The 23870-nt window shown below is 38.9% G+C and overlaps 2 protein-coding genes across 3 annotated transcripts; both read left to right on the top strand.

Moving 5' to 3' along the window:
- Positions 1-2198: 2198 nt before the first annotated feature.
- sult6b1 (sulfotransferase family, cytosolic, 6b, member 1) lies at positions 2199-14415 on the top strand. The gene is made up of 7 exons (XM_079363135.1): positions 2199-2538; positions 7164-7276; positions 10067-10156; positions 11834-11960; positions 12375-12469; positions 13062-13215; positions 13328-14415. The coding sequence occupies exons 1-7, from the start codon at positions 2343-2345 to the stop codon at positions 13453-13455; spliced, it is 903 nt and encodes a 300-aa protein (XP_079219261.1). The 5' UTR covers positions 2199-2342; the 3' UTR covers positions 13456-14415.
- A 1789-nt stretch (positions 14416-16204) lies between these two features.
- znf365 (zinc finger protein 365) lies at positions 16205-23640 on the top strand. 2 transcript variants are annotated; one of them, XM_079363398.1, is made up of 7 exons: positions 16205-16380; positions 17323-17996; positions 20062-20371; positions 21238-21409; positions 21607-21653; positions 22413-22674; positions 23469-23640. In XM_079363398.1, the coding sequence occupies exons 2-6, from the start codon at positions 17333-17335 to the stop codon at positions 22633-22635; spliced, it is 1416 nt and encodes a 471-aa protein (XP_079219524.1). In that variant the 5' UTR covers positions 16205-16380; positions 17323-17332; the 3' UTR covers positions 22636-22674; positions 23469-23640. The 2 variants fall into 2 exon arrangements, with proteins under 2 accessions (XP_079219524.1, XP_079219523.1); XM_079363397.1 differs by having other exon boundaries at positions 22413-23640.
- The last annotated feature ends 230 nt before the right edge of the window (positions 23641-23870 follow it).

The following is a 23870-nucleotide window of genomic DNA, read 5'->3' as shown; positions in this document are numbered from 1 at the left end:
TGTTTGGTAAGTTTTTAGGAAAACTGGGAAGCAAGATCGATTGCTTTCTTAACCTTACTTATCAGTACATTTCCTGAATAATAATCACACATAAATCACATTTTTCTAAAGTCATTTATTTAAACAAAAAATATGTCAATGTAAAACACAAAATAAAAATGAATTTACCGAAGGCTATTTGTCTTAATCCAAGTATTTACGTACCTTGACTTAGACTTGTTCAATTTCCTTTGTGTTAGTGTTTATGGATGTTCTGTTTTTTTTTTTTTAAAGCTGTACTCATTAGTGTTGGATACCAGAGCCTGTATGTCATCTGAAACACACTTCTGGAAGTACTTTAGTAGTGTATGAAGGGAAATGACATCACCTGTGATATCTGGATCAGAAAAATCGGTATTAGGACCGATACAGCCAGCGATACCTGTCATGGGTCTTTGTCTGTTCGTTTGATTGGGGCTCAATGTCCACATAATCACTGAGTAGTCTGTCCTTCGGTTGGTGGTTTTTTCATGATCAAGATACAAATTAAAAGGAATGCCTGCACCACCCCCTTTCAGCCGTCCCAATGCAACAAGCGCCTGAATCCTATTTACATAGAACACTTAAGTCACACAATACTGGCTTATCTTATTATCATACTAAAAGGAATACATACAGTATACCTCCACATGCAGATAAGCCAATGTAACGAGCATCACTTCAGTCACACGATACTGTCTGGCTACAATAAAAGGCAAATTATCATACTAAAAGGGGAACACCCAAGTGACCTAAAACATTTGAGGGTTAATTTTTTCGTTTCTGCCAGAACCAGAGACGAGCCCATTAAAACAAAGGCATGTTGTTTGATCAAAGATTGATCAAAGATTTTAAGGTTGTGTGAGTTCGAGGCCAAAGGGCAAGGTCTATAAAGACATTTACTAAATAACATTGTCAGGCTGACCAACAGGACCCATTGACCCTATGTAAATGTGGACTTTAAAAAAAAGCACCAACATTTTCTGACTTTTTTAGGATAGCCTAAAGTGATGTTGTAAAATTACAACCTGGGGCCTTATACAGGGTTAAGCTAACTGCATCTTAATGGTGTGAAAGCATGGACATTATGCTCAGGTTTCGATACAACAGCTAAACTGTATGCATGCTGAGTGAGAAGACATAGCTTGTTTTAAAAAAAATAGCAATAAATTGATGATTAGTTGAGTGCTAAACCGTTCTTTTCTCTCCTTGCTTCCAAAGTCATAACCACCAAACATCTCTATATGTAGTCCATGGACTTTGTCAGCTGTGACACACATTCAGGTCTGAACCTGAGCCTGTAGGGGACCAGCCTCAGCTGAAGGCGTCTTGTAATAAACATCCAAAACAACCTGACATGCTGAGGTTCACAATGGCAGAAGGCTGCATGTTGGGGGTTGCTCTTTGGGACTATTGGACCATTTCTGGTTCTCTCAGGTGTCTTTATAAGACTAGACTCTAAACTCGGAATGGGCAAATTTCCGTTTTTCTGAGCAACAAGGAAGCACCAACCACAAAGAACAATCCAATGCAAGTATAATAAGGTGGAGACCCTTGGGAGTTGTATCAACCAGCCCTGGTAAGTAATGAATCACTTTTGCAGACGAGCACAAGAGGAATAACATACTACTGCAGAAACTCAGTCATATGATTTATGTCTGTTCATTTTTGAAAGGTTTCTCTTACATCCCCCAGCTGTTTGAGGAAGTGGTGTCAGGCCAAAATATTCCTCTCTTGAGGTTTCTTCCCCTTTCTCTTTCACAAATCTGACGTTATTCTTCATCTTTACGAGATTTTGTTGCTCACTTGCAACCGCTGATGAATCTGAGCTACTCAAAGAAAGTTTGTGCTGTCTTGAATTTGTGCAAGTGTGTGTTTATGTGTGTGTGTGTGTGTGTGTGTGTGTGTGTGTGTGTGTGTGTGTGTGTGTGTGTGTGTGTGTGTGTGTGTGTAAAAGAGGTCTACAGTCCTCTGTCTGTCAGCATGTACCTCCCATCTGGTGAACATTGCACAGGCATCAGACACACCTCGTCAACACATTTCCCTGTGTGTGTGTGTGTGTGTGTGTGTGTGTGTGTGTGTGTGTGTGAAGGAGGAGGAGACACCAGGCACCTCCTCCTCTTTTTACTACTACACACTCAACCTTTCTCTCCGTCTCTCGTTCACTTGCAGCACAGCAGTGGTCGGACGTCGCTCCACTGCACAGAAAGCCTATTTTCTGTTTTCAGGCAACACTTTGTATTGTCTGTGCATATTTTTAAGAAAACTGCATTTTCCTTCTCTCTGAGTTTCGGATTTGTGCAGTTATACAATACTGAGACAGGATGAGCTCTGAAGACTTCACTAACAACACCCTGTCCAGGATGCAGATGGCAAAGGACATGAAGGAAGAGGATAAGTTGTACAGATATAAGGAGGTGCTGTACCCCTGCCTCATGTGCCCCGAGGATCATCTGAAGGCTCTGGAGAACATGGAGGCCCGAGAGGAAGACCTCATGCTGATAGCGTATCCCAAATGTGGTGAGGAACTCTGATCAAATTTCAAAAATTCTTAATGACCTGAAGCTGTTTTGCATTAGAGGAACATACCCAGAATATTGTGCCTTTATACAAATTATAAATATTATTTCTCCATCTGTTGTCACCTCTGTCCTCTCAACACTATTACAATGGTTCTTTGTTATCTTTATGACTGGTGCAAATGAGGCTTATTACTTTTACTGTAAGACACCACTTCAACACTGACAACACTCTCCAAACAAATCTGAAATTGCAGCGAGTGTAGAAACTACAAACAAGTCTGTTACTGTTACTTTACTGTGTACAAAGCAAAGTCTTCAATTATGTAGATGCACACATTTTCTATTAAGTGAAACAGCCACATAAATTAGCAAGAACCTATTTTTTTAATTATTATTATTATTATTATTATGTGTCTCTTGGAAGAGACTGCATTTCATTTATTGTGTTAACTTTATAAGCGTTCTTTAAGATTTTGTCAATATCTTCTTTCACTCTCCAACAATGTCATCATGCTCATAGACATACTTTAGGAAATGAATGTTCCTCACTTTTTTCTGAAGTTTGACATGCTCAGTCATGGTCCTGATGTTTGCCAAGAATGTTGTCATTGACTAAGTAGAATCAAATACTAAACTAAGTTGTGTTATTACAAAAAATAACATGAAATGAATGATAACATTTAAATAGAATATGTGTAAAATGTTAAAAGCTAATGGCAAACAATCACAAAACAGTACAGTTGTTAATGTAATGTAAAATATGAAATGTAAATGAGTTCTATAAGAAATCAGTTTACTTAAATGGTTGTTTCAGTGTTCCTCATCAGTTACATGAATTGCATCATGCAGGCTCTTAACATTAAATGCAAACGTAGCTGTTCTCTTTTTCTTAATGGGAAAAACCCGTCTGCCGCTAATTAAATTTATTGGTCTCCCAAAATTGGAGATTGTTTAGAATCCCTTGCAGTATTTTCTGCAGAAAACATTTGTTGGATTCTTGTAATAAAATCATACCACCAATCCAATGTTGTGGATTGAAAAAAAAAAAATCTTTCCATGCCCCCCATACTATGACACGCCCCATGTGTAAAGAGCTTTACAAGGGCATAACATTTTCCAGATCTGTATTTATTTGCAGCTTATTAAAAGATAAAAGATGAACCTCTAAAATAGAACAAAAGTTCAACAGACATTTGAAATGGTAAAATACACTCCAAAAAACGTCCAAAATCAATTGAAACCTTTTTCACAAACGTTTTAAAAACAACAGCCTACTTTGTTTCTTTTGTTCCTCCTGACTTTGATAAATGCAGTTTTCCACATGCCCAAAACAGCACCAAAAAAACAAAGAGAGAGAGAGAAGGGAAATACACTTCCTGGTTGGTTCACTTAAGGACAGATAAACATCTAGGATCTGAGTTCTAGCAGCTGGAAAACATCAACATAATGTTTCTAAACATCTCCATAACTGAGATCCACATCTTTTTGTAATGAGAAAACACACACTGAGGCTGTATGCAAGAAAGAAATCCACCTCAAAGCTGACAATATATTGAAAAATAATCCCTGCAGCAGAGTATTTCCAAGCCTGCGGGCTGGGAGTTGGGACCCTAGCAGGAGGACACAAGATAAAATCAAGTCATCAAGAAATGGCTGACGAGAAAATGTGACAAGAAAAACTACTTATTGTAACAAAAAGCTGTGTTTACTTTGTCAGAATACACTCTCATGTCAGACCCTCGAAATGTCTATTGAAGCTAGTTACAGAAGTTGTTTTTTGAAGTACATAAATTAGGCACACAGGACTTTCACTCAAGAGATGAAATGGAAAAGTAACTCAATCCCCCTCTTGATGTATGCGCTATAACAGTTCACGTCCTGACTCAACCCACACTATAAACATTTGCTTTCTTTTCAGGGTTTTTTTGTAAACCAACGGCATCTGGCTAGGAAATAGTGTAGCACACTACCCCTAACAAAACACTGTTGTGATATTTTCTACATACGTAAGTTCATGGGTTTTGAAGCTGACCATAGGCTATTAGCTCTTTACTGAGTACGTAAATGCCTGAGCTAAGCTAAGTGAAGCTAACTGCTGACTAGCCTCATTGTTACCATCATTAGAGAAGTTTCTATATTCTTTTCTTTCATTCAAAATTATTTAAAGAGTTAAAAGTATTATTTTGCACTATTAAGAAGAGCACAAAAAGATGTCTGTTGAGATGATTCCTGATGTGACTCTGATGGAGGGGTATGAGAAGAAAGAATCCAGCGGAAAGAGAAGCAGCAAGTTTTCCACTGAAGCATTAACAATTGCAGGGTTGGCTGAACAACAATGAATTCAAAAGTTGCCTGATGTGAAAGTCTAGGCAATAAAGAAGAATGAAAAATGTGGCACATTCCTAAAAAAGATAAACCTGTTCCTTTATCAAGTACAGAAGTTATGCTCAGAATTCCAATCATGTTGCAACTCCAATAATCTTTTTTTTAGTAGAAATTACACTTCCCATTAAGAATGCCTCCTGCACTGAAAGGTTTTATATCAGTGACTCGGCTAGGAAGTCCCAGAACCTTCAATAACTTGTTGATCATTTTAATTTTTAACATTTATTTCATACTGCTTCCTCGAACAGCGACTGTACATGTGGGCTCCCAACCTTTTTTTTTAGTGACGCCCTTTTCATCTTTGCATGCAACCTGGGTATGACTTAGCATAGATGCCTTTGTGAATGTTAAAGTGATTTATTGATATGTTAAGGCACCACATAACATCACTTTAATCTCTTGTTAAAGACACAAAGAGCTTATAGTGCAGCATGAAAAGCTGCTGTCAAACCAGTGCGTTCGAGGAATGTGACATGTTTTTCTTTCAGGAAAGTGTTTATTTTTGTCCAGCAGGTTGCTGGTAGAGAAACGACATAAGAACGAAAAGTTAATCGTCTTTGAGGAATGTTAGATTAAAAACACACCCGGTCCACATCTTTATGCATTAAGGGCCACAGGGGAATCAAGGAGCTTTTTTTTATTTACAGGGGTGTGACTTGACATGTCCTCCATACATACAGCTAATGGAAGCCCTTTTTAATTGTGGAATGTCCAATATAAAGTCAAGGCAGTAATTCAGAGGTTTATTGCAGACCACAGCAGATTATAGCTTCTTGGCGTCTCTGTGATATAAGGAGGAGATTAGAGATCAGTCCAGCCGTCACTTAAAGAATCATAAATTTTCAGTCTGCTCCCGTTAAGTGGCCGGTAATATTTACTCCTTTCACTGTTTTCTGTGCATGTGTAAAATTACATGTTCCTATAACAAGTTTTCTATACAATTTTTGGATCTGGGAAACCATTGTTTACATAGATTGTTTGAATTATTAAAAGTCACTGCAGGAAAAAAGATTTTATTTTCAAAGCAAGCTCCAATTGGGTTACAAAGCAATGATACATATTTTATATTGAAAGTGCAATCAACTCATTTTGATACTTCATTATGTAGTTTACCTAAAATGTTATTGAATCTTTCATGTGCTCATAAAGCACACATGTTCTTCTCTCTTTCTATACTTGTAAAAATCAACAGGTTGCAGAAACTATTTTCATGACGTATTGTATTCCCACATAGCAGGGAGTATGTGTCTGAAAAACATGGACTTTCATTATTCCCAGATTACAGTTACATTTTGATGCACACCACAGAGAAAATGAAGTGAACACAAAAATACACCTGGAGACAAAAATAGCATACTTTTTCTCTCAAACCACACAAGTGATACACCTGCCATTAAAAAAAAAAAAAACTTGAAATAACTCAGACCAATGTTTCCCTACTGTTAAATGTGCAGAGTCATTACTTAACAGCAGGATCTGTAAGAGAAACAAGATTAACCTGCTCGAGGGCAACAAATCAGTTCGATGCCAAAACAGAAATGAACAGGCGACATATTTTATAACCGCAACTATGCCCTGAAGAATGCAAATAAAACAATCTGATATTAAAGTTGAAGCCAAAGACTACTGAAGCAGCGGAAAAGTTTAAGTGTTTTTGTAATATATTTTGTTTAAGTTATTACACTGTCCACCAAAATAGTGTTTTATTTCCTGTAGCATGAAACAGTGATATTGGGTGTTGAAATTGTTGCTATGCATGATGTGGACAAGTCTGTATCGATGCAGTGACAGAACAATATCATTTATTAGGTACCAATGATGCTTGTAGATTTTTCCATCTATAGACCTGTTTAACTTATTTAATTTGGCTATGTAAATACATTTATGTTGACATTGATTTGTAAGACACTTAAAAGTAGCGATGTGCAGTAATGTGGAAAATTGATAATTGCTAACAATTGAAAATTGTTTTTATTTGTCGGTATGTATTCAATCAAATCAAATTGTTGACAGGATAATGTTAACTGAATAGAATCAGTAGACCAGTGAAGATGCACAGCTCGACAGGGTTATGGGTTATTTCAATATTTGCAGTTCAGATTATTTATATATTGTTTTAATGTTTTAGTTACCGTCTAAAATTAGAAATGGAGGGTGGTTTAACAATTCTCAATGCTACAATATGTAGATTAAGATATGAAGATTAAAAATGTGTGTTGTGGTGTGTTTTATGAACAGGTTTTAATTGGATGGTTGGCGTGATGAGGAAGATCATTACTGAGGCCACAGGAGTTACAGTTGAAACCAAGATGCCCCCACTGATCGAGTTCATGGGACCGAAGGTCTTACAGGTACTCACTGGATGTTTTTTTTGTCTTGCTAGGACATCAACCAGTTTGGCATTTTGACAATCACCATCTTGGTTTTATGAAGCCAGGAGTGATCATAATTTAATAAGAGGCTGAAGTTGTAGCGGGGCTAAGTCCTCTGATAGAGTTCATTTATTTTGCAAGATGCATGTGTTCATTACGTTCACATTGTTATTAACTGGGATGCCAGCTCATGCTTAAAAAAAAAATAATTAAAAAAAGAAGTGCTTTCAAAAAAATTAAGCAATCAATGTCAAACTCTGAACTAAATATTTTTCATCGCTGGGAGCAAATTTTCTTAACATTTTCTCTTTCACTATAGATAGAACCATAAAGTACTAAATAGACTTTATTCTTGAAGAACATTCAAAACTTACAATCAAGACCAAAAGCTTATTAAGAAAATAATAACTGCAGAAGTAGGCTCATTTTAACTTATGATGTATGTTTGTAATCAGTAGAGTCATCCCTCTGCTAGCCATGTGACAGAATACATATTTTTAGGCATTGGCGAAACTTTTTTTGCCTGGAGGTTCATCCACTTGTTATTGGCCTTTACAGTCTCTTATATCCATATCTAAAATCTACAGACGCAATTTTCCAGCCATTTTTCTTTATGGGATGAACAGCCTTTGAATGTTGGAACTTTTGCCGACTCAAAAACAAAACCTCTAAAATCATGTGGTTGTAGGTCAATCCCACATCCAGTTTTTGTACTTCTGAGTTCTGGTCTAGTGATTTACCAAAGCAGAATTACAAATGACTTCTAAGAAAAAAAAAGTTGGCAGGTTCTCGTATGGACTGATCAAGTCAATATAAGACCACAATTTTAATTTTAATTTAGAAACCTTTGAGTCCTGGAGCTTTCTCAGTTGAGTGAATTCACTCCTGAGACCAGCTCTTGTTTAACCGTGGTTTTTATTACTCTTCCCATCCTCCATCAATAGCGCTCTTTCTCTGCTGCTGGGTATAGGTTACACAGTTACTGTGGTTGTTTAACTGTTCATTTTTTTTCTGTCCCAAATCGAGGCTTTATTTCACTGGTAGATCGTAAAAATTGGTAGACAAGTTGAATGGTGAAAGAGAGGCTTATAGGAAATACATTTGAGCATTGATACCCTATGAGTCAATAGTCCTTTAAATGTGTGAACTATCAATTCGTACATTGAGACTGTATTTTTTACAATGGCTTGTATTATTCGGAGTTTATTACAAAAGACAAAAGATAACTGGATTTGGTCAGGATTCTTGACAAGGTTTTGCTTCCACAAAAGGCTGCTTCTTGTCTAAGCTTGTCTAAGGTTATTGATTGAGGAACTGTACAGATATTGTATTACAGAAACTACTGACATTCTAAAAAGAAGAACGATTGATTCTTTCTTGATTCTTGATTCTTTCTTATCTGTGCTGTGACCTTTTTGAAAAAGGTGCGTGAAATAAGTGCGTGAAATGAAAAGTTAAAACTTGAGACTGAAATGAAACTATATATATATATATAAAAAGACGTTGTTCAAAGCAAAGTTATTTATATTCTCTTAGAAATAGTTTACATTTTGTCTGCACATTATCTGCTATATTTAGTCACCAAAAATGTAGAAAAAAGTGTCCTGAGAAAAAGTTTTAATTATTTCATATTTAGCTGAAGAGTTCAAAATCATGAAACTTCAAATTTAGAACTGATTTAAATTAAAAGTGATTTTTTTCCCCCTCTAAATCAGTTCGTCACAATTTTGTATGATATCTCAATATCGCAGAAACACCTCTTGTTAAGGCTGGACCATTTAAATCTTTGTCTTTAAAGTGGAAAATGCAAATTTTTTCAGATTTTGAACAATTAAAGAAAGTAAAAACATGTTGTTTGTGCACTGTTGCTGTTGTTATGGTTTAGCATAACAGTTGAGGTATGAAAATTAAAATGAGAAATTTAAATTAACACTAAGAGTTTTCTCGATTTCCCAATTTAGAACTGTTTCAACATCTGTGTGAAATTCAGAAGAGGCTTTCTGTGGCTTAATTTGCGTCCCTCCTGAATCCTTTTTTGTGTAACTTTACAATATTGTGGCAGCAGCTTTCTCCTTGTCCTTGAGTAATATCTGTTTTTTTTTTATCCATTTCTACAATGCTGACTCATCTTTTGCCTGCAATCAAACCATGACCAAACTTCATTAATTAAAGTGAAGTATCTGTTGACTCTCAAAGTCAAACAAAGGATAAAGCCAATCAGTGTTTATATAGCTTAAACACGAGGGGAAAAAATGAATGAAAGACCTGTTTATGGCTCTCACAGTGTTTCTCTCTTTAGTTGGAGGCACACATCCTGCATTATGTAATAAACACATAGTAGGGAAGTTCAACTGAAACACATGTTCTTTATACTTTAAAGCAGCCTTAGACTGCTCATTAAGAGTTTAAACATAACAACATAATGCTGGGTTATTCCAGCTGTTTAAAACGTTGGGTTGTGAGTGCTTCTGTGGACATTTGCTTTGGTTTGTTTTAAGATGCATTAAGAACAAACTAAACTGTTTAAATTGTGAAAAATCAAGAGGTAGGGATCTCCTTTCTGGTCTTTTCTCCCTAACACTTGATTTTCAGTATATATATATATATATATATATATATATATATATATATATATATGTATATACACACACACACACACACACACACACACACACACACACACACACACACACACACACACTTTGTATGTACTGTATGTATATATATTTACTGTATATGCATATGATATATGCCCTTGTCTCCCCTCAGGCTGTTCACCAGGCTCCATCTCCGAGGTTTCTAGGGACTCACCTACATCCTGATAACATACCCTCCTCCTTCAATGCAAAGAAACCCAAAGTGAGTTTGAAAGCTGACCTTTATAAACTAAGGTAAACTAGTAAGGCCAAGAGGTCAGAGCATACCATTAAGTCTTTTTATATAAAGTCAAATAGGGACATACAACTCTTTCAGGTGTTCAGAGATTGAATGCATAGAAAACTGTTGGGGGTTGGGGGGCTAAAGGCTCAGATTTTGCTATGCATTCCCAGCATCACATTGTTTTATAGGAACATTAACCGTCACCTTTCTGGCAGGGAAAACCCCAGAGCTTGTGAGTAAAGTGGAGCAGCTGGATATAAGTGGTCTTACATCTGCCTATAATATAGTTTAAGTACCAAACTACCAGGATCATTATTTCCTCCCCTAAGCACAAGAGGCCCATGACTAGTTTGGAGATACTCCAAAGAGAACAAAAGGGTAGCCTCTATGCAACTTCAAGTAGCAGAGACGAAGGACCTGATTGTTTAGAAGAGGTTGAATCGGTATCCCCGTCTAAAAAATTAATTATGTTTTTTTTTATAGGACTTTCATTTGTCATGGATGCCTGAAAACACTAGGGGGGGAAATTATGTTAATCTATATTGCCTTATCATCAGATTTACAACAATATGTCTTATATGTCTTAATCAAAGAGAGGAGAGACGTATGATCGATGAATGACAAGCAACGAGACAAACTTGGTAAATCTTTTTGTGGATGACCTGGGAACTGACTGTCTGAATATCCTCAGTACAAACTGAAACAGATTACCACTGGAGGTGCTGTTAGCAAGGGTTGTCCTTTGTTTCTGATTATATTTGTGATTTTCATTTACAATATCTCAAGGTACCTCCAAGTTCCTTCCTTTCATTTATCAGATGACTATTAGCAGTTAATTAGATGGTTTACAGCCATATGTGAAGAAGTCGGGGCCAGCACTCTCAAATCTGAGGCAGTGGCTTTTTGCTGGACAAAGTGATGGATTGCGTACTCTTGCATGGAAGTGAGTTATTGTCTCTAGTAGAGGCGCTTAAGTAAGTTTATGAACAGCTTATCAGCTGTAAAATGGTAAATGACCTTTTCTAGTCTTCTGACCACCCAGAGTGCATCCTCATTCTCATGGCAGAGGCTGTGACATTGAGTTCCATATTGCCCAGCAATACTATTCCATTCATACTGACGGTATCAAACCCACAACCCTCCGGTTAATAGTCAACCCACCTTAGCCACAGCCACTCCCCACAGTACCACCAAACCCAGGTAGGCTTTTGTTCCCAACCATACAATTGAAGCGAGTGCTGAGCAAAAGGCAGGGCTTTCAATTTGCCAGTCAATCTGTAGTCCAACCCTCATCTATGGTCATGACTTGTGATGGTAACCAAAAGAATAAGATGGCTGATACAAGCTGCTGGGATGAGAAGGGCTAGATTCTTTTTCACATTGTAGGAAGTCAGCTGATGTTATTCTATCATTTGAAGCTCCTCAGAAGCTTCATTTGGAGGCTTTCTGGTTAAGATCAACTGGGAAGAGACCCCAAGAAAGACCCACACCTTGCCTGGTGTCATCTCACCTTGCCCTGGATTGCCTTTTTGTTTGATATATCTTTGTGCTTTCTTGGATCATGTTTTATTTGTAGTGTAAAGTGTCTGTTCTTTTGCTTCTAGCACTTCTGCAGAACAAATGTTCAACTGCAACATGCTTTTTTGTGTTGTAAAGATGCTGGTGATCTTCAGGAACCCTAAAGACACTGTGGTCTCCTTCTATCATTTCTGCAACAACAACCCCGTCCTTCCCTCTGTAAAGTCCTGGGACTCCTTCTTCTCTGACTTCATGAGTGGTGATGGTGAGAAAAATCCACACCTCCTAAGACATTTATGTTACATTTAGAAATGTATCTGTATCACTGCAAATGACAACAAAGACTTTCTGTTCCTTTGATTGAAAGTTAAAGTAACAAATGATGAGTTAACGTAACTTGGTGTGATTCAAAGCAGCAGGAAGAAAGACACATACCTCCTTTAACAGCCTGACTTTATGACCCTTAGCTCAGCTCGTTTCATGATGTAGTAAACAGCCAACTCTGTGGGTTCACTGACAAATTGTTGTTGACTGTGGCGCTCTAGTCAGAGAATCTAGTAAACCAGGAAACACATAAAATCTGAGTTACGATGATTCTATCAATATACTGATACTGTGTGAAAGTACAAATAATTTCTCACCTGTTTTTATCCATGTGCATGTATCTATGAATGTTTAGTTCCCTGGGGGTCTTACTTTGAGCATGCCTTGGCTTGGGAGAAGAGGATGGACGACCCCAACGTCATGATTATCACCTTTGAGGAGCTAAAAGAGGTAGATCCCAGTTAGTTGCTTTAAAAGGGTATTAGATTATTCATTTTGCTTTTTACATCTTTAATTTAAAAAACAACACCTAAAAACACTTGTTCTAAGGAGATACTGGAAATGACTAAAATGTGTCTGAGAAGCTCTTTCCTGAAACACAAGAGCCTTCTCAGGGTTTTCCTTGTCTGTTTTATGTTTACAGATAGATAGATAAGATAGATAAGATAGATAAGATAGATAGATAGATAGATAGATAGATAGATAGATAGATAGATAGATAGATAGATAGATAGATAGATAGATAGATAGATAGATAGATAGATAGATAGATAGATAGATAGATAGATAGATAGATAGATACTACAATAGTACAATAGTACAATAGTAATACAAAACTACTGATTCAACAAGGTCTGTATTCCTACTGTGGGTAATGTCTATAAATTTGCAACAGGGTTTGAATACATTTTATTCCTTCCAGTCAGCCATAGGTTTCAGTCAGATTCTGAATGTTGAAACATCAACATACAATTAAATCTTGCGGTGCAGAGATCATCAGATACATTCTGTAACAACTTTGGGTTTGTTTCCTGCCCTGTAGAACCTGAATGAGGGCGTACGTCAAGTCAGCACGTTCTTTGGCTTCAGCCTGACCAAGAGTCAGGTCGAGAAGATCACTGAGGAGAGCACCTTTAAAGCCATGAAGCAAAGCTCCGCAAATGCCCACAATATTGGGAACATCATCTTCAGGAAAGGTGCCTGAGAGACTCTTTTTTTTTTACCAAACTAAACTGTTTTACCCATTTCACTACATTCACAAAACAGATTAAAAATATGAGATCACTTCCTGTTTTTGTCCATGTGCAGGTGAAGTCGGGGACTGGAAGAACCACTTTACACCAGAACAAAGCAGAGAGATGGATGACGCCTTCAACAAACACCTGGCAGGAACAAGGCTGGGAGCCAAACTCAACTACCAGATTCACTGTCAGTAGAAACTAGGGAGAAATCAAAGGCAGGGAAACATTGTTGGAGGCAGGAATGTGAGGCACAAAACTCCTTGGGAGGCTCCTTTCAGAGCAAAAGTCCCTGCTAAAAGGCTGGGAAAAAATGAAGAAAGAATTATAAAGAAGGGATGCAAGAAGTTGAAAATAATGCATTATGGGTTATTGTCCTTTAACTTTAACATGATGGTTGGCTTCTGTTGATAAACAAGTTGTATGCCAATATATATACCATTATCATATATCATTTAAGGAACAGTTTGACATTTTGGGAGATCAATACCCTCCTTGTATTTAAAATCTTCGGAATTTTCTAACATGGGCTCACCAAAAGACTGCTGTCCAAGTCTTGTGTAAAACCAAACACTATTTTGACCGAAAGTGCATAATGGTACGTTTTTAAATTGAATTAGTACATAATGTAATTTCACTCGTGTGTTTATAACTTACTTTTGCTCAACCCCCAATGAAGATCGCACCAACACTGTGCAGCGATGCTTGAAAATCTTTGTCAAATGGCACATCTTCTGTAAAAATACAGGTGCGATCCAATCAGATACTGTTAAGACTACATATCCAACAATACACCTTTAAGTACTGCATTATGTTTTTAAAACCAGCAAAGGTTTTTTTTTCAGTTTGCTCTGAGCAGATAAAAAAAATGTGTTTAACCAGATTTTCTGCTATAATGAAAGTAGCACTGATTGTCACTCTCAGGATTCAGATTTATCTACTATGATAAATCCCAGGTTGTTTTTTTTTCATGTTTAAAACCTGTTTACAAATTAACAGTTGAATTATACTCACACTGGCAGCTATGACTTCATTCTAGTGGAGAAACTATAGTGTTTACATTGTTCTTTGATATGATTATTGTCTTATAAATGATCTCTGATTGTGCATTACTTTATATGACCATAATCAAAAATAAAAGTCAACCCATATCTGAAATTGTTTGACTCCCTCTTTCATGCTCGAAGCAAGACAAGCCAACATGGAGCTGCACATGTGGTTATGCAGCAGGTATTCTGTTTAATTTAAGACACCATGAACTAATTAAACAAATGTGATGTTATACAAAGCAACCCATGCAGATGCAGACTCAGAGTGCATTTATTTAAGTAAAAGGCAAACAAAAAAAGTTGCTTGAAAGAAGTCCATAAAATGCAATATCTTAATGAGGACAAAACCGTCCAATAAGGATGAGAACACAAGGAGAGCCACGAGGGAAGTCTACTCAGGGAACAAAGTATGATTGGCACAGACCTAATATACAGAGGGTAGTCAGACAAAGGTGAGATAGACAAGACGGTTGAAAACCTTATAAACATAAGAATAACTGTTCCAAATGCAGGAAAACATAAAATAGCAGAAATTACGAGGTAAAATGATCAATATTATTCATTGAGGTGTACCTAACTATTTTGCTCCTGTGGAAGATTTTAGTTTAATGTAAAACGGACTACTATAATACAAATGCCTCTATATGACTGACATTTTTTTTATTTAATTTCTCAATTTTACATACCGTAAATTCCGTACTATTGAGCGCACCTGGATATAAGCCGCACCGGCTAAAAATAAGTAAATAAATGTATTTGTACATATATAAGCCGCACTTGATTATAAGCCGCAGGTGTCCACGCTATAACAAGAGCTATTTACACAGACGTAGGCTACCGGAAACATCCGCAAATACTGTAGCGTCTGTACGGACGTTAAAGGACGACGAGAGCGTTCAAATAATAACTTTTAAAAATAATAATTTGGGTTACAATAGGGTCCTTCGCACTGGTCAGTGCTTCGGTCCCTAATAACCCGATCACTGTCGGCCGTGACCACGCCGTTTACAGCAGAGAACAACACAACCTGCCGTAACAATCCAACTCTCTCCCCAGCGTTCTCTCATACAGCCACTCAACACGTTCTCGCTGGTGCATTCACTGACTCTCCACATAATCGGAATTATGAACACATTATCAACTACTGACTTTACAACATGAACCGTTACAATACGAAGCCTAGCCGACGGTGTCTGTAACACGGCTGATGAAAAAGATGACCGTAATATATTTCACAAGAAAAAGTCCATCCATTCACTGCCTCAGAATGACTTCATTACTCACTTCCTCAGTCTCTGTTGTCGCTGTCAGTGTCATCTTAACGTGCAGCAGCTCTGTTAGCTTCTTTGACAGCCAGGTCGATCGCCTTTAACTTGAAAGCTGCATCATATGTATTTCTCCGTGTGTTTTCCATGATGAGGGTGCGTGCATGAAGCGCAAAATGACTGATATTAAGATCCGACGTGACGAAGTCAAATGTTTTTGCGGCAGAAGCTCATTGTCCCCCATAAAAAATCCATAAATAAGCCGCACCGGAGTAGAAGCCGCAGTGCTCGAAGTGTGAGAAAAAAGTAGCGGCTTATAGTCCGGAATTTACGGTACTTTATTAATTCCCGAGGGGAACACTCTGGTTTGCACTCTGTTATCTTTAGAGACATGCTTCTCGCACACACAGGCCTGAATCACACAAAGGCACACGCAGGACCTGTGGACATGTAGATGTCAGGCTGACCCCACTGGAAGTGCCCCATGAGCTGGTGGGAGTTTGGTGCTCAAGGAGTGGTCTGGCATCTCTCCAGTTAAAAGTAAAACTTGAGTAAATAGTGTTTAAAAGAGCTCCAGTGAAGAGAGCTTGAAAATCGAAACCGGATGTAATATTCACAGTCGCTTCCCAGATTTTATTGTGAAGGGTAAACCCGGATGTGTTTGTGCTTTTGTTATTGGTCTTGATGTGCTCCGTCTCTCCTGAATGAATGACATCATGCGGGATGCTGTCTATCCCTACCTGCGACATGACACCGTCAGACAGTAAAGGTTACAGGTTGATTTAAAGTCTGCAGGTACGGTGCACGCGGTAAGATCACCACGTGCACGGTTTTCTGATCAATAAAGAATCGGCGATTGTTTGTGTTAGCGAGCTAGCGTTAGCCTGTGCTGTACACAGCAGAGCAGAGCACTGAGGTAGAGCTAATGTTCGGTCTGGATGCTAAAGGGTTAGTTATTGATGTGTGCAGTGATGGGGATGAATAATGATATTTATTATCTGTCTCAGGCTGTCAGCAGCTCAGGTCACCTGCCATCCAGTCAGTCCTCGTTGTTTTTATTATTGTTGGCTCAATGAGATATGTAAATGTTTATTTAGATAGTTTTTTTTTTAATGCCGCTTAATGATGGCACATCATCACAAAGAGATCTCTGGAGTTTTAGAATTCTTTTTTACAAAGCACTGAAAACTAACTAAATATGAAATATAATTCTGTGTTGGGTTAAAGATAAAGCCCCGTTATTAAACTAACTATCTGCATGTTATGCTCTTATGTTTAATGCACTTTAATGATTAAGCAACCCAGCAGAATATAATTACTATTTAAAATAGTTCCATCTTTACCAGCTGCATCCTTAGTAATGCTAACACATAAGCTATGCATCACTTTGTAAACCTGTCTCTTTATTGTTTTTACATTTGTTGGTATACTTTGATATTTATGCACTTACTCGAGGGAATATTTGCCTTAACTTCTTCTGCCATGTATTATTCAGTTAAAAATAATAATCACTAATGTCCAAGCTGAAAAAATATTGATTTTTTTTCTTCTCTCTAGATAAATTGCAAGATTTAAAACCTTCTGAGAATATTAATTAACAGGGCATATTGCTCTGAGCGTTTGGAACAACAATAATCCTGAGAAAAATTGGAACCAGAGATATTTTTGATATAGATATTTTAAAGTCTTTATTAAAGGATAAGATATATATAATGTTAGTTTCCTGATTGCCTTCATGTTCTTCTTTCCAGGTTTACAGTGATGCAGCAGAAGTTGTGTTCCAGAGGCTCTGGTTCTTTCTTTTTAGAGCGGAACGGCCAGGCCTGTGGCGCCATCTCCATCACTTCCTGTGACCTCCCGTTCCGCTGCCCTCGCTGCGGTGAGCAGGAGCGTTTCGGCAGCCTGGCCTCACTCCGTGCTCACCTGGAGTACCGCCACTCATATCGCTCGCCGGACGTGACCGCCGGTGGTTTCAGCATCACCGGCAAACCTCCGGACCCATTGACTGCTGCGATACCCTGGTACGACATGAGCCTCCCGACCCGCAGAGGGCAGCAGAGCATGGGGAGGCCACCTCACGCACGCTCCCTAAGTGACAGCAGAGACAGCGGATACCTCCACTCCTACGGCTCTGTGAGGAGACGCACACAGAGTGTCGGGGTGGGTACCCAGGCTGATGAGGAAGACGAGGATGAGGAAGACGACCAGGAAGTAGGGACTGAGGATGAAGATGCAGAAGAAGAGGAGGATGAGGACAATGAAGGTGAAAGACATGGTGGGAGAAATGAGGTGGATGTCAAAATGTCTAACAAAAAGACAGAAGCAGGTCACCATCACATGAACCACCATCACCTTCCGTTCCCTCCTCCTGCTACTCTTGGCCCCCCTCCAGACCCGGACCTGGACCTAGACCTGGAGCTGGTTGGTGCGTTCAGGCTTACATGCTTACTAATTTTGTTATATGACTTTGTGGAGAAGAGTTTCTTGTTTGAAAAAGTAAACAGTGAAGTCTGTGTAGAGCTTCATCTGAGAGTTGATCAGGCAAAAAAAAAAGGTTTGGTAGGCCTTGAGTAGAGGTGTGACGTGCAGAGTTTGGGGTTTTGTGACCCAAAGAATGGGGGAGTGTTGCCTGCTGTACTGAAAGGCCTTGCTCACATTACTCTTTCAAATAAATTTTTTTAGCATATCCAGATTGTATGTACTTTTTTTTTTCAGTCTGGACACAAAAGCCACATGAGATCTGATTTTTCCAAGTCTGATTAAAAACCACACGCAGGTGGTTTCAAATGCGATGCAAATCTGATTCCTACAGATCTGACTCAATCTCGGTCGCTTCAGTGTGTCTTCTGCATCACTCGCAACGCAACACCATCGACAATAACAACGACGTAGATCCGGCGAGCTGGAGGGCAACTTTGGTCAGTGGAAGAAATCAGCGAGAATAAAAACAAACATGTAGAAAAACGAGCCCGTGGACAGACTGCTCCACAAAAATAGACACACTTCTGTCATCCATGTTGCTGTTGTATTTCCTGGGCAAAACCTGTTACCATAGAAATCAATGTGGATCAGACCATGTCAATACAGATGGGCAGATCAGATCTAGTCACTTGCAATTTGTAATGCGGACAGTCAGTCAGATAGATCAGATTCTGCAGTCCAAGTTTTGGCTTTGGTCAGACTGCAGAATCTGATTTTTCTTTTTTCAAATCCGATCATTGAATCAAACTTGAAACCTGCGTATGTGGTTTGAATCCGATTTTGAAACAGCAGATCTCGTGGTTTTTTGTGTCCAGACTGGCAAAACAAACAAAAACAAACTACATACAATCTGGATGTGCTAAAAATCTGGTTTGGCGGTGCAATGTGAACAAGGCCTAAGAGTCCGTGCTGCAGGATTACCACATTCTTAACTTATGTTAGTACTTTTTAAGATTGTATTTAATAGTGACAGAAGGGAGATCTTAGCAAAATAAGGTGAAAGTGAGTGATGGGTGACAACAACAGGGACTGTGGCTCAGTTGGTAGTCTTTCCTCTCTCAACTGGAAGGTCAGGGTTTTGATCCCCAGCTCCTGCAGCCACATATCCAGTTTGTGTCCTCGGGCACTTTACGTAGCCATCAGTGTGTGTGAAAGGGTAGACCTGCTATTAGGGGTCTGAAGACTCGAAAAAGGCGCTATACAAGCTGAAGTCCATTCACCACAATGTTTACCATTTACAAGAACAGAATCAGTTTTATTGACCAGGTATGTTTAACACACAAGCAATTTAACGTTGGTAGACTGTGCTCTCAAATGTAGACATGAAGTGTCAACAATTAACTGAAAAATATAAACCAGTAATTAAAGACTAATGTAGGAGAGGCCGTGTCATTGCTATCTAAAATAGATGCTGTCAAGGAAACAGCGATGACTTGGTTTTTTCAACCCTATAATGCTGGGGTTACATTACATTCATATGCTGTAATGTCTGGATTAAAAACATCATTGATATATGTCTAAGTAGAATGTTTTTGACCTGTAAACTGACAGTTGTTACACCTCACCACCAGGCAGCCCTATGGGGCTAAGAACAAACCACACATTGATACACTAGTATAAAACAGGGAAGCCCTGGTACTGGCCTTTTAAGCTCTGAGGCCAGGTGCGCCTCGTTGTGTGAGATGAGTGACTTCACCTGGGCTGGAGGAGACAGGAAGTGAGAAGGGACAACACAATGTCTGCCATACGTTTAATGTATTTTACATCTTTAATACTGAAATGTATTCTTCATGTATGAATCAGTTTTTTTTTTCTTAACATATAAGCTAAATGTTTGAGTCGTTCCTATGAATAAAAAAAGTAAATACATTTCAATGTGAAACAAGTGCAACTAGAATTGAAATTCATGTTTTGGTAGAGAGCATGATTGCTGATGAATATGACAAATGTTCTCAAACGGTCAGGGTTACAGTAACAGTACCTCTTGTCTCTGTAACGGTAACCACCAGAGCAGAACTCATACATCGGCTTGGAGACGGCAGCAGCCTCGGCCGCAGTTCAACGGCGACTAGCCAGCATCCTGAGGGCGGCCGACAGCACCATGCAGCGCCGACTGGCCAAGGTGAGCACAGAGCTCGCCCAGACCGACACGGAGCTCCTGTGCGAGCGCGCTCACTCACAGCACCTAGCCCAGGAGAGACAGGAAGTGGCTGACAGAGAGAGGTCACTGAGCCGGCAGGTGGACGTGGCTGTGATGGTGATCGCCGCGTTGAGGGAGCAGCTCAATGCCTCGGAGAACGAGCTGGAACGTCGAGAAAGGTAAACAGGTCACTGGATCTGCGCTTCTTTATGACTCATTCGGAACCTCCTTAAGTGACGAAGGGATTCATTTTTGTGTAATGACTTCTGGTATTAAAAATAAAAATCTGTGGTGTGGATTTTAAAGAAGAGAGTATGCCAGCTCTTGTTACTTCTTTAGCAGAGAAAGAGAACTATTCCGATGAACCTTCAATTTGTCTTTGCATGTTCAAAAGGATGTTGTAATTCTGTCTCCCTGTGTTTGCACCAGTAACAATCTGTCGGCACACAGAAGGATGATTTCAGAGTTTTACTGGGGAAACATCCTCATCGTTAGTCTTAGATAGATCTGCAGACAGACAGGAAGTTACAAGGCCAAAAAACATCTAAGAGACAAAAAACAGTATGTACAGGAACAAAGCTACAAAACACATGGCATCTAGAGCAACTGGCAGCCGAGCACAAGAACTGATCTGGTGTTTATTTAGTGAGGCTGGTAAGTGAAATGAAAACACGAAGCAGAGGAGCTGCCAAGAACAGCGGGGCAAGGTAAGCAGATGGTTGGGGTTGTGTGGAGAAAGAAAGGAAATTCCAAGAATCTCTTGGGGATCGATGGGAATAGAAAAGCTGTCCGCAGAGCAGAAACAGAAGGATGGACTTTGAACCTTAAAGTCTGACATTACATTCTTAGAACTGATGCTGAGATGTAGAGGCTAAAATAACTTTTAGTCTTAAGTACATGTTGAACTGCACGTCTTACCTAATAATGTATTTTTTTTCTTAAACAAACTGCATCATCAGTTTTATTTCCCAAACATTTAAGTGTTTCCTCCAGGGCAGCAGAATCGATTAAAGTACTGCTTTTCAATGTCTTGTTCGTATTCCAGAGAGGTGATAACAATACAAAAGTTTCTGGAGGCGGCAGCTCGACAGGAGACTTGCGGGAAAGTTCGAATCCAGCAGTTCATCGAGAACCTGCTGAGACGCATCGCTTTGGCCGAGAGACTCGTGGAGTATTACCAGGTCAACGGCAGCCCGCAACAGTGCAACCACTACAAGGTACAACAACTCGGCCAGTTTTCAGTTTTCTCCATTGCTCTGTCGGATCAACTGAACGTACTCATAAGAGTGAGGAAAGTTAGCTTCCACACCTTGGTAGAAACAGCAACACCAACACAAAGGGACACAAACATGTCAGTACAGTGCTGTTTCTATTCACCCACTCTGACCTTTGATCTTTTCTGTGTTCTCATTAGTACCAGCAGCCAACTGATATGGGACCTCACAGAATCACTAAAAGCAGGTGAGTCTCCACTTAGGTGTTTGGTTTGATCCTGTGTGACCCAAAATGAATGATTGGATTTTTAATGGTTTAAGTACAATCCTATAAATTAAGTTAGGGCAGCCTCACATAGGACAAAGTGTGGAAACCTCACATTTGAACACTTTATAAGGAAATGCAGACTTGTCTTATCGTGGTAAATCTTTGGAAATTGTAATGGCAGCAATCATTGTAAGTAAAGACCGATAGAGCTGCGTTCAAACAATCTCTACTGACCTCATTTTAAAACACATCAGGATTTACTTTCCCGAGTTTAAATACTTCATCCGATTGTATTCTCCTATATGTATATGTCATGTATGTCATACATATTATGAGTTCCTTTAGAACAAATTAATGATCTTAATTCTTAAATGAATAAACATTTTCATAAGCACTCTTTCCATTAATGCCGTAGGTTTGACAAGTGTAGCTAATGTTAGCGTTGCTAACAACAGCATTCAGTCCTCCTTGCAGGTAAACATTCACATGCAAGTGTGGTTACACGTTGCCACCGGTCGATATGCCAGTTTAAGAAGACATATAACTTTGTCTCCATTTATAAATCAAATTTAAAATACTGTCCCATGCTATTGGGGGAAGAGGTTCACATTTTAAAGGCACCCATAAGAAGTTTTTCAGTAACTTTGACCAAAGCGATTATTTTTTAGATCTGGTTTGGCTCACATTCAGTAATCCTCTATGCGTCTTCTTTTATCCTTGATCATGTGATATTTCCAGGTCGGCGGGAGGTCAGCTGTCCTCGTCTGGTCTCCATGACAACAGAACCCGCTCTTCACACTTTGGTGGCTGTCCACCGTTCTCCAAACCCTGTGGGGAACGAGACAGGGAGCGGGAGCACCGTGAGCGGCTCGCCCAGTCATCCAGGCTTTTCTGCCGACCCGAACACAGAGACGACATCTGGAACCACCAGCGGCGCCGCTCAGCCGGGTACGAGGCGTAGAACTGTGGAGAAGCACCAGAGGAGAGGGAGTGTCAGCGGGTAAAACTATATTCAACTATGACTATGATTTCAGTGTGTTAACCTGTGGAAAAGAAAGATTAGGTCACATTTACATCAAGCTCTTAGAGGATTCCTCCTCAAGTAAAAACAATTGTTTATATTAAATAATTAACCCATTTAATCTAGATGAGACGAGAGCAGATGCTGCTTAAATACCTACAAAATCTCTCACTTGGCAGGCCGGCAATATAAAAGCAATTTCTGAGCCATGGTGACATTTTTTAAGTAACCTTTTTTTAAATAAAAGTAAGGATATAACTTTAACAGGGATATGAAATCCAATAAAGTTAATATTATTTTATCTGACGTACAATTGAATGCACCTCGGCAAAATTTCAGAAATGTTTTCAGAATGTTTACTGACTGAACAAATATTCACTTTATCAGGACTTACAGCACATTTAAAAGTAAAACAGGGACCTTATTTTAAGTCCCCACTGCTCAAGACAATGTAAGGAACACATAACACCTTAAAGCATGTTTTTATGTTTGTTAACGGTAAGGAACAGGACGGCTGTGCCACATGTCCAAATGGTTTATAGTGATGAAACGCTTGATGCATGTGTACACACAGCAAACGCTCCTGCAGCCACACGTATAGATGTGCTGGAGGCTGGTGGGGAATCATGGGAGTGATTCTCTCTACTAGCCCAGAGGAGGATTGGAACTCTGAGTTGATCGTAGTCGAGGTGAAACCCACCTGAGGAACGTCGGATGATCCAAGTATAATGTATTTATTTAATTTACATGATTTTTTGTTTTTGTTATCACAGCAGCAGTACTTTCAGTAGCAGCTCCCGCTAACTTATTCAGCGGTCTATAACCAAACATCTGGTGTTTCCACGGCAACGATGAACATTCTGTCTGTCATGGCGCATAACTGTTGGAAATATTTGAGGTAATGTAAGTACTCCACCAAATTATAACATAGGTTTATTTGTTTTTTTTAAATGTATACATTTGAGATTAATTCTACATACTACGCCTTTAAGTGTTCCTGTAATTGTATTAAGCAGTGTATTTTCATTACATGAAATAAGGTAACATATCACCGCTAAATGATTTGGATGAATGCAGAAAACAAAAAGAATATAATATATAAATATAACGTTGAACTTTACATCGTAACAGGGTCAAAAAAGAAAATGCAATAAGTGATATTACTGCATGTCACA

The sequence above is a fragment of the Symphodus melops genome (assembly GCF_947650265.1).
Source record: "Symphodus melops genome assembly, chromosome: 15".
NCBI lineage: Eukaryota > Metazoa > Chordata > Actinopteri > Labriformes > Labridae > Symphodus > Symphodus melops.
Note: the sequence above shows the minus strand (reverse complement) of the source record. Positions and strands in the feature narration are given on the sequence as shown.